General features: G+C 35.4%; 1 protein-coding gene across 1 annotated transcript in view; it reads left to right on the top strand.

Annotated features, from left to right (window-relative positions):
* Positions 1-12,281, top strand: part of BMP5 (bone morphogenetic protein 5) — a 124,773-nt gene that overhangs the window by 102,510 nt on the left and 9,982 nt on the right. Inside the window, exon 4 of the mRNA XM_090280489.1 lies at positions 3,155-3,349. Within this exon, the coding sequence (XP_090136615.1) occupies positions 3,155-3,349 (195 nt within the window). The remainder of the gene's footprint in view (positions 1-3,154; positions 3,350-12,281) is intronic.

Genomic DNA, 12,281 nt, shown 5'->3' with positions numbered 1-12,281 from the left:
TGGTGATACACACTTCTGTATAGTTTTCCTAGATCAATGTTTAAGGTAGGTTTCTTTATTTATATATTTGCAATATCTAAAACATACTGTACATTTAATAATAAAGTTCACCATGTTCAACAAAATTTGATAAAAGATTCACTATTTTCAATACATGTAATATAGTCTGGGATCCCATTAGCGCTTCTAACAAAAGCAACTGTTTAGCCCTTTAAAAGGTTTAGTCTACATAATCAATGTAGGTATATTTTGTCTGAAGGGGTAGGTCAAATAGTTAAGCTATGGTGTAGCTCAAGACCAACAGTAACTGAGCAAGCATTAACTTACGGAATCTTAATAGTCACCTCATTGGTGAAGTAAAAAGGAAACCAAGAGGAAACTTAATAATATCAAAAGTTATTTTAAAGGGAGTTCACATTGGTTTGAAGGGTACTTTGCTTCACACACAATATCCACCTTTGTAAAGCCCACGAAACCCGCATTTGTAACATACACACATCTTTACAGTTTTCAGAACATAAATCTTTAGAGCAGTATTATTTCTCCACAGATAAAAATTAAAATATTGAAAGTCTTTAGAATAATAATAAAAGAAACCCTCTAGAAAACCAAAGGAAACTTGGAACTTTGTGTTAAGTGCTTATTTAGCTATAAAAGGGTCTGTGTGTGTTGTAATGAATGGAAAACCAATTTTACTGTATTCCATTTGTGAACATTTTGCAGCAACCTATTTCAGTATTAGAAAGATCATATATTAAAATGATTTCTGCAGTCATCAATGTATACAAGTAAAAATTTAGTTTCTGTTAAATTAACACTTCATTAAAAAATCAAAATAAAAGCTCAAGAAATACTTTTTAGGTTGTACTCCAAGACAGGGGGGAAAAAATCAGAAATTTGAAGAACAGATTGCCAGTTATTCTATTCCATAACAGTTAAGTTTCTCAGTTCTTTTTTTTTTTTTTTTTTCTTTTGCTGAGCTCTCTGTCACTGGAAACATCTTAAACCAATTTCAAGTGCTACACCTGAATAAACATGTTGTAAAAGTGTTTATGTATTGAAGTGGGTCAGTTCAAGGTATGGTATTTGGCTGGAACTTCTAATTTCTCTTTTTACAGCAAAAGGACTGCCAGAAGGAGGAAGTCTGAGCTGAATTAATACATTTGTTACAGTGGAAGTAGAATGGAAACTGCTCTGACCACAAATCAAACTGCCTCTTTCATTTATGCCAGTGATAGAGTTTTTCTAAGAAATATAGACTCTGGCATAAAGCCACTGTAAGTCTGCATTTAAAAGAGAAACCTATATGCTTATTTGTTTAAGGTTTACTTCTTTGATTATTTGTAAGTTCTTTCTTCAGTAGGACTGAGTGTAGTGGCATTTGTGAGGAAGAATGCCATTTTAATATTTGTAGGAACTGAACAGATTTTGCCAATGTGTCGTAGAGTAATTGTTGAGGACCCTCACGCTGCCTGGATTGGTGAACACTTTTTTTTTTTAACCAATACATCCACATTTAAAGGACCTCTGTGTCCGTCCCAACAGCTGCACAGCCTCACATGACACGGTCTCATTTTCTGACGGTAGAAGGCCTCTGCACAATACAAGTATACACAAAAGTGTTTATGCTGCCAAAATAAATTTTGTTAAGAGCAAGAGTTTATTTGCTAAAATGCCACTGATGCCATTTCAGGGACTTGTTTTCCTTTTCTTTCTTCTAAGGTGGGTCAGGCCTCATAATGGACTGAGGTTGCTCCGCAGTCTATACTGAATAAATATTTTAAGAAAACATGCGCGTTTCCCATGGGGCAAAAGCAGAGTCAATCAGGCACATATTCCAAACCACATTATATATTACCATTCAAAGATTTCTAATTTCTGTATGTCGAGTAGAAAATTTGCATGAGTTTTGAGTAATTCTCAACTAAATTTACAACTTAAGATTATATGGTTCATTCTCTTTGGGTCATTTTCATGGAACTAGATATCAGCCAATGGTTTTCTTCATATATATGATAGTATTAATATATTTTACATATTTGTATTATATATTTTTTTCAGTGATTACTTTAAACTAGAGAGGATAACAAGAGTGAATTGCAAAAAGGGGAAATAGTAATATGTATATAACTCCTATTTGTAGAATCAAGTAACACATGTAAAACAGTGAAATGCCTAGCAAATGCATAGCAAGTACTCTAAAACATTTGGCATTATTATACTTATAACGGTTAACGTCACTAGCTCAATGGAAGAGGTACTTTATTAAGATCTACTTTTAGTCTCTAGGACACCTTAACTTCTAACTCACTCCTGTCCTTGCCCGTCTCCTCTGATACACGGCCACACCAGCTGGCTCAGAAAGGTCTGGGAGACAGTCTGGTTTAGAGACGGAGGTCAGTGTCCAAGTCCACCTGGCATTTTTCCCCTTTCTGAAAGTCTCCAGGCTTGGTTTGCTTCCTCTGAAATTCTTTCGGTAAACATTCAGTTGTGTCAAACACTCTGAAGGGGAAATTCTGAAATGCTCATGTTTACTTCAAATTATTTCACATTGAGAAAACACCGGAGCTTAAAACAAGGCTCCATCCCCAGCAGGGGCTTCTGGCATGGCATCTGAAGCGCTTGAAGTAGAGCACAGCTTTGTAGAGTCTGCTGGGCACAGGCCAGAGGTGGAGGGGGGCGGCTATCAGCACTAGTGAATGCCTGAAAGGCTTGAAAGAAGCTGGGAGAAAGTAGAAATGTCCAGCCAGCCATTCAGCTTTTATCACTTAGAGGAAAATTATAGGAAATGTAATGCAGAAGAGCCCATAGCTAATATTTTGAAATTGTTACTTAATGGGGACATTTCCAGGCTGGTTGGTGGTAGTCAAGCCTTCCCATGTTTAGTATTGCCGACTTCCAGGTTTGAGAAATACCCGTTAGTGGGGGTGGCCTGAGGGTCTTCTGTGGTGGAAGGATGATGCAAAATGAAAATCCCAGCATGGATAATTGTCTGTAATGGTAAACTCTCAATGTTTATAAGACTATTTGGCCTGCAAAGAAAACATTCTGATAATGTTCTAAAACATTTTTCTCAAAGTACCCTCAGAATTCATTCATATCGGGTAAACATTATCTTTTTTCATAAACCAAGTGCTTGTGCATTCTGTTCTAGGACGTAGTATCAATGTAAAAGCTGCTGGGCTTGTGGGGAGACATGGGCCTCAGTCAAAGCAGCCATTCATGGTGGCTTTCTTCAAGGCAAGTGAGGTGCTTCTTCGATCTGTGAGAGCAGCCAACAAACGAAAAAGCCAAAACCGCAGTAAATCCGGCTCTCATCAGGACTCCTCCAGAATGTCCAGTGTTGGAGGTAAGTTAAAACCAGAGTAGAAGTTGTGCACAGAGAGTTATGGGGTCACATGTTGCAAATCAAGTAGCCACAATAAATTTACCCTCTGGATATACCTTCATTTGCTTTATTAAATCATGCAGCAATGCTTCTAGCATCCCCAGAATGTTTCATCAGTGAATCACTCAGTAATTCATTTTAAAATAAGTATGGCTTGCCTTCATATGTTGAAAGGTTCAGTTCAAATTAAAATCAAGCTGGCAGTAATAAAATTATGAAATGGCTACATCAACAAAGTCTAGCCGAATCTGAATTGCACAGCTTGCTGAGCTGACATCCCCAGAGCCTCTCAAAAATGGATAGGTAACCAGGTAAATTCAACATAAAAATGTTTCTTTAGTACTTAAAACAATACATGTGAATAGGCAGCTTAAACTTTTTCTGACATTAGAAGCAGGAATTAAGATAATATTTATATTTCCATTAATTATTTGGAAGACTGTTAAGTAGATAATCTGCTTTAAGTGTGTGCATGTACACATACATGTATATATAAAATCTAACAATGAAATATTACAAATACTCAATTGACTCCAATGAGTTTGCAATTTAATCCATTAATTGGTGGAAAGGAGATAAAAGTACAGTTGATCTAACTGTATCTAAACTGCCAAAATCTGAAGTGATTTGATCATATTATTTTGGCCAATAAGTGCCTTGTTTAGTCCAGGGGACAGATTTTCATAAGCTGTTTTTAGATAAAGTGGTGGTTATTTTATTCCAAGAAATTATCTTTATCTATAAAAAATAAGTCTATTTAAAGGGAAAAACTTACCCTGGAATATCTCAACTTAGTTTAACATATTGGTTCATTTGTAAAATGTGTATTCTTCTCTGTTAATGGTCGCCACATGTGAGGCACAATAGATGAGCTGGCAAATAAAACAGACATAATCCCTGCACACCCTTTTTTCAGCAAATTAGAATGCTTCACTCTTTCAATAATACACATTCAGACAGTGTTTACCATAATTCCTGAATTATTCATTTTTCCCCTCAAATCATTTGAAACTGATAACTCATAGAAGAATGCAAAAGTTTTTTGTTTTTTCATTAAATCTTGGACTTTCAACAAAAATACTAAGTAGGATTCATTAGAAAGTTCCTAAAGTATGGGCACCAGAAGAATCATGTTAAAAAGAAATCTATAGGGTGCATTTAGCAACAGAAGCAGAGGGAAGATGTCTATACAGAAATACATTATCCTGAATTATGGAGAGATATATTAAAATAATTTTCCAACAAATAAGTATAACCATCTTTTCACTTGCAAATGAAACGTGATAGTAGTGCCTTATTACCAAGCTATTTTATGAAGATCATCACAAGATCTTTATGTTTAGCTTGGCAAAAATTATAATTGTTTAATATGAAAGATGGAGAAAAATAACTTTCTAAGACCTTTCCTTCCTTATAAATACTAGCCTGTCAAAGTTGTATATTTTTCTTTTCATGTAGAATGGTCTGAAATTGGTTGAAATGCTTTTAATTTAATGTAGCAGACTGCATTAAGAAAAAGGTTTGTTAAACCTTGAATAGAATAGTAAATATTTTTTTGAGAAAATTACAAAGGGAAAAGCATAAGTTGCATACTTATTAGAGCTTGTAACGACTCTGGCAGAGGCGTTCTAGAGACCAAAATCATCAAAGTCCTTTTCCCTATTGGTCAACTCTATTTATCTTCTCTTCCTGACCACAAGTAACAAATGTACTTCTATAACTAGAGATGAATAAAACATATGGAGCAGAAATCACGTAACTTTTCACCAGTTTCCTAACACCATTTAGAGTACAAAATTATTCTAATATAGACCAATATTTTCTTTTTAAAAAGTTTGTCATTGGCAACCATTTCTGTGAAATATGTGGTAGATGGTTTTGGAGCGAGTTCATATTTTGATAATAAAAAGGAAGAAAGTAGCTGGTTTGTGTCTATGAGACTTAACCTTTCAATAGGTAGTAATCAAGCAGACGGGAAAAAGTCTCATAGAATTTGGACTACAAGACAGGGCTTTAAGGAAAGGGAATGCTAATATAAACACAAAATTTGATACTTTGGAGACTTGAAATGCCAGTGAAATTTAAAAATCATCCAAATATAAATAATAAATGCTGTAACAGTACTAGGCTTTTACAATAAAATACTGTGCAAAACTCCAAGGCTAAGAAAGGGAGGAGGACTGAGTTTTAGGAGATGTTTGCTTGATTGCATTTTCTTTCTTTCTTTCTTTCTTTCTCTCTTTCTTTCTTTCTCTCTTTCTTTCTTTCTTTTTTCTTTTCTTTTTTTCTTTCTTCCTTTGGCAAATCAAATAATCAAATGTTGAAAGTTTCAATTAGTGCAGGGGAATTAAAACTCAGGTTATTCTTGCTGTCTTTACCCCATTTTCTTCCTATTTCAAAGATTCTTGCCTTTTGAATTCTCAGTACCTCTTTATTATTTTCTACTCCTATGGGAGAGACTAGAACCATGTCTAGCATAAAACAGAAAGCCCCAAAATGCTTGTTATTGAAGTTAATATGTTGACCGTATAGGAAAAACTAACCTCTTCTTTTAGGTGAATGTACACTGACCAACAGCTCCCAGGTTTTCTGCAGAAACTGTCCTTTGTTCCTCTCAGTTTTTTGGCAAGAAGTTTGAGCAGACATGTTATGGGAGAAATGGCCTTTTTCATTGTGAGTCAGCAATGGACCTTCATTTGAATTTGGATGTGGGGGAAAAAATGGAAGCAACAGCTATCTTTATGTTAGCCACTCCTTAAGATACAAAGGCCCTGGAATAATAAAATTTGAAAGAACCTACTGAGAGAAAGATGCTGTCCTATATCAGTGCTGACAAGGATAGAACATTAAAAATTTCAAAAAATAAAATAAAAGGGCAAATGACAAGTCCAGGTTCACTGAAGAAGTGCTTGGTAAGGTTACTTATTATATGCTCCGTACTAGAGACCTCTGAAGGCAAATACAGTCACTGGTGGCCCTGCCTGACACCATGGTGATTTCTTAGCATAAGTCTTTCAAAAAAGTCATTAAAATGAAAATATTGTGTACTTATTCTCAATTCCAATAGGCACTATCTCTTGCCTAATAGACAAAATGTAAAGTAATGCCTCTTGCACAAACATATTAATCAAAACCAGAAAGCACAATTAACTGGAATTAATTGTTTAGAATGTTTTATGTGATATAATTAATATGTATTTTTATTACTTAGAAATAATCAAGTCAGAAATAAGGCCAAGGTTTTCCTTTGATCACTTAATTCTTTTGAGATAGGTTACCCTAACAGAAATATCAACAGGGTACATGTACTTCCAGACCTTTTCTTCCATATGTAGTCTCATTCGGAGAATATAGTTTTGTTACAGGTTTTTAACTACACAATTAAAATAATTTATGTATTTTTAAAGATTTTTTTAAGAGCAGTTTTAGGTTCATAACAAAATGGAGAGGAAGTTACAGATTTCCCATGTGCTCCTTATCTCCAATCATGCATAGTCCTCCCCTTATCAACATCACTCACCAGAATGGTACATTTGTTACTGAAGATGAACCTACACTGACATATCATAATCACCCGAAGGCTATAGTTTACCTTAGGGTTCGCTCCTGGTGTTGTACATTCTGCAGGTTTGGACAATCTATAATGACATATATCTATTGTTATAATATCATAAGGAGTATTTTCACTGTCTTAAGAATCCTCTGTTCTCTGCCTATACATCTCTCCCTCCCCTCTAGCAACCACCAGTCTTTTTATTGTCTTCATAGTTTTGCCTTTTTCTGAATGCCATATATATATATATTTTTATCCATTTTAAAAATAAAATATCTCCACCATCTTTCAAACAGATGGCCTCATTCTTGGTGACTTCTAATGCAATATATTCAATAGGGCTTGTATCAGAGTTTATTTAATCCTATCTCTCTTAAAAGATATTTGGTTGTTTCTAAATTGTGGCTCTCAAAAACAATGTTTCAATGAAAATCCTGCAAGGCTGCACATGTAATAATGTTTCTAATCCACATGATTCTTACAGCAATTAACACTAAATGCTTATATCTGTACCCAGAGTCAAGCAAAATTTTGGAAAACCCTCCTAAAACAACAATTATTTTGGTGCATATAATATCTAATTCTGTCTATCAACCTATCTATACAGTTATCTATCACACACATAACATTTTATCATTTAATCTCCAGTCCACTACTTTCTAGTTATATAATCTTGGACAAGATATGTCACCTCTCTGCCTCTGATTCTTCATAGATAAAGTGAGAATGTTCATAGTACCTGCCCCATAGGGTAATATTACATGGGTTATGATGATTAAATGAGTGAATATGTATAAAGAACTGAGAACCATGGTACAAAACATGCTTATTATAGTGTTAGTCATTATCATCATTATATATGGTTTCATTTTTGAGAACTGGTACATAAAGAACTCATTTTTTTTTACTTCCTTTACTTTTTATTTTTAGTTGTTTATGCTATTACAGTTTTCCCAATTTCTTTTTTTCCCTTTTGCCACACCCCCTGCACCCAGCCCACCCCTCTCTGTTACTGATGTCCAAGAGTCATTCATACATGTCCTTGATTAGTCCCTTCCCCTTCCTTCTACCATTCTTCCTCTCCCTCCTCCCTTCCTTTAGCCATCAGTCTGTTCCATGTTTCCATGTCTCTGGTTCTATTTTTTTCATTAGTTTATTTTGTTCATTAGATTCCAGTTATAAGTGAGGTCATGTGGTATTTGTCTTTTCCCAACTGGCTTATTTCACTTAGCATAATATTCTCCAGTTCCATCCATGCTGACGCAAGAGATAGGGTGATGCCACAGACAATTTTACCAAACATTTAAAAAACTAACTCTTATCCTTCTCAAAGTGTTCCAATGAATTCAAGAAGAGGAATAACTCCCAAACTCCATTTATGAGGCCAGTATTATCCTAATTCCAAAACCAGGTAAAGACACAACAAAGAAAATTATAGGCCAAAATATCTGATGAATATAGATGCTAAAGTCCTCAAGAACTCAGATTCTTACATCAGAGAAAACTAGACATTCCTTCCCCGCACGTCTCTTGAATGAGTACCCATACCTTGTCACTTATTAGGATTTCTTGCCCTTTGAGAATTCAGAAGAAAGAGAGATTTTAGAATCTTTAACCTAATTTGCCCAATCTATCTGAGCAACTAATTATATGAAAAAAATTGTTAATAGACATTAATGCATTATTTATATTATCACAACTCTGCCTAAAAATAATCCACAGAAAAAATATAACTACATAATATATTATAAAATAATATTCATTCAATATTAAATAAGCATCCATTATGTTGACAAGCACAGTATTAACTGTATGTTAATAAAGGATGGATAGCATAAGAACTTTCCTTCTTAAAAAGCCCTCTCATAGACATTGGGAAAGACATGCATATTAGTATTATTAAGAGATCAATTCTATTAGAGTAGATATAAGGTAGTGTGAGAGATGTAAGGTTAGAGATCTTAAGCAAGTGCCCTATATAGCCCAGAGCCTTCATGATGCACTTATGCAAGAATAGAGAAAAACATAGGCAGTAAAATTTCAGATACCCCAAACAGCAATATTTTTTGCTGATACAACCTGTAGGACAAGGGAAATAAAAGAAAGAATAAACAAATGGGACTATATCAAGTTAAAAAAACCTTCTGCATGGCTAAAGTAAACATCACCAAAATTAAAAGGGAACCAACTATATGGAAAAAAAAATGTTTGCCAGTGATACCTCGGACAAGGGTTTGATCTCCAAAATATATAAAGAACTCATACAACTCTACACCAGGAAGACAAACAATTCAAATTAAAAATGGACAAAGGACCTGAACAGACACTTCTCCATGGAGGACATACAGAGGGCCCATAGGCATATGAAGAGATGCTCAACATCACTAATCATCAAAGAGATGCAAATTAAAACCACAATGAGCTACCACCTCACACTCATCAAAATGACCATCATTTAACAAATCAGAAAACAACAAGTGCTGGTCAGGATGTGGAGAAAGGGAACCCTAATGCACTGTTGGTGGGAATGCAGACTGGTGCAGCCACTGTGGAAAACGGTATGGAATTTCCTTCAAAAACTAAAAATGGAACTGCTTTTTGATCCAGTGATTCCTCTGATGGGATTATGCCCTAAGGATCCTGAAATACCAATATGCACCCCTATGTCCACAGCAACAATATTTACAATAGCCAAATGCTGGAAACATCCTAAGTGCCCCCCAGTAAATGAGTGAATCAAAAAACTGTGGTACATTTACACAATGGAATACTACACAGCAGAAAGAAAGAAGGAACTCCCATCTTTTTGACAGCATTGTTGGTACTAGAGAATATTATGCTGAGTGAGATAAGCCAGGTAGCAAAAGACAAATACCATATAATATCACCTAATACAGCAACCTCATGAACAAAACAAACAAGCAAAATAGATCCAGAAGCATGGAAACAAGGAACAGACTGACAGTGACCAGAGGGGAGGAGGAAGGGGGATAAAGGGGGAATGAAGGGGAAGGTCTAGTCAAGGAACAGGTATAAAGGACCTATGTGCATGAACAACAGGCTGGGGATTGACTATGGGAGAGGGGAGCGGAGTGGGGGGGATGGGAAAGCAATGGGGGAAATATTGGGACAAGTGTAAAAGAACAACAATAGAAAAGGCAAATAAAAAGTGGGTATGTGATGATGAGGAGCAATTAAAAAAGGAGAGTCGTGATATGCATTTTTAAAAGTTAAATATTTGGCATCAGAGTGAAGGATGGAATGCCAAGAGAGGAAACTGAAATCCCAAATATGATTAGGGGCCTAGTCCAACACCCCAAGCAATAAAGATTATAGACTGGAGAGAGTGAAAGTGGAAACCAAAACATGTGGAATGAGGCCAATTGGGGCTGGGTGAAAATGGGACTCTGGAGATGGGAGTTTCCAGAATAAGTGGAAGATGTAGAAACAGATGTAGATATGAGCCCAAATTCTTAGATGAAGCATGGGATGTGACAGTGCCATAGAAAACACAGGGAAAAAAATCAAGTATAGAGCCTTCACTGGGAGCATCAGCACTTCAAGTATAGGAAAAGGAGAGAGCAATTCTATGCAAGAGACCAATGACTGACAGAGATGAAGGAGGGAATGGATAAAGTGTTATCCTACATTAAGTTACCAGAAGAAGATGTTGGGGAAGTAGGGGGTGACCACATGTGTAAAGCGCTCCCACCAGGTTAACTAGTCTCGAAATAGGTCAGTTTAGTGAGGCTTTGTGGTCCCATCTAATGAAGGATATAAGGGAGAAAGAAAGAAAACCTAAAAACTTACTGAATTTTCAGGCTAGGGCCACTAGATTACTGGTGATCCTGTTCATCAAAATAGTAAACATTGAAGGAGTGAAGTCAGAATTAAAAATAGTGAGTAGGAGGCATCTGGGAAACTTGTGTTTAGAGATGTCTGGAAGGCAGTTTGAAACTCAGATTTGTGGACAAGTTTTTCTGTAAGTGAGCTCTAAGGTGAGAAGTTTGAATCATCCACATACACACTTTGCTGAGCAGAGTTAAGCAAACACACCAAAGAGTTATGATTTTGTGATGTTTGTTCTACATCACACATTCATACAGAGAAAAACACAGTTATTCCTTCACAAATAAATAACACCAATTCCTACTGGGTTGTGCATGCAGCCAAGTGAGGAGTTGGCTGGATTCTGGAATCCCTCATCTTTGTGTCTGGGAGGGCGAAAACTGGTATTGTTTTGGGTTTATCATGAATTTTTCTACCTCCAAGCCCAAATCAAAATGTACTGCTTCTGCTGCTTTACCTCTTCTTGTATCTTCATTCATCATTTCCATTTTCTATAAATGAATTAAAATTCTGATGATGTAGGTATTGACTTCCTTTATGTCCTGTTCCTTTTGGGAACTGAGCATGGAAATACCAATATCTTGTCTTTTACTTTGAAACACAATATCTCATATTTGGCTTAAGCTGTTGTTGTGCTTAAATGTTAAATACTATTTTGGGTGTTTTTCTGTTTTTTTTCTTTTTACAGATTTATTTATTTATATTTTATCCCTTAGAGAAGCTATTACTAGATTTTAAAGATAAAGAACCCCGTATTGGTATATAGAGTTTTGGGACTTGATTTTATTTTGTACCCTTCATAGCTACAGCAACCTCTGTTTATGTATTTGGCTGCTTTTTTTTTTTTTCAGGATGAGTAGAGAGATCATTGAAGCTCTATGTAGATCTCAGAAATTTTTTTAGCCACTTTTAATCTCCATGTATCTTATTTTGATTCTTTGCAGTGACTTTTTCTAGAGAAACGTATTTAAAAAAAAATCAGACTAAGAAAAAAACCTGAATTTTTACTCTTTCCAGAAACTGACCATAAAGAAATTGCCATAACATATTTAACAATGCTTTCAAAGTTTTGGCAGCGACTTTCCAATATTATTACCATAAAGAGACAAAACTGAGAAATGCTATATTTATGATAGCTGCATTGTGGTTAAGGAATGTTAGCAAATTTTTCTTGTGTTGGCTGTGGCACCAGAACGTTTTTGTAATTTCTGGCACGATTATTCATTTGTGGGCAGGTTCATCAACAGTAGCATTCTGTCCATTTTATTTTAATATCTGAAGGGCTGCCAATCAATATTTTTTAAAGATATAAATCTTATTTCCCTCCCTTCCTCCCACAGTTTATTCAGCCAGCCATTTATAGTAAACCTAATAGCAGACTTTGCTGGTTTGGGTACAACATTTACTTCACTCAGTATCCATTAATTTTTATTTCTGACAGAACAAACATATGGTCCTAACGCTCTATGAAATCAGACTCTTGGAACCAGG

Source organism: Furipterus horrens, unplaced genomic scaffold (genome assembly GCF_987537825.1).
Source record: "Furipterus horrens unplaced genomic scaffold, mFurHor1.1.pri manual_scaffold_6, whole genome shotgun sequence".
Taxonomy (NCBI): domain Eukaryota; kingdom Metazoa; phylum Chordata; class Mammalia; order Chiroptera; family Furipteridae; genus Furipterus; species Furipterus horrens.
Note: the sequence above shows the minus strand (reverse complement) of the source record. Positions and strands in the feature narration are given on the sequence as shown.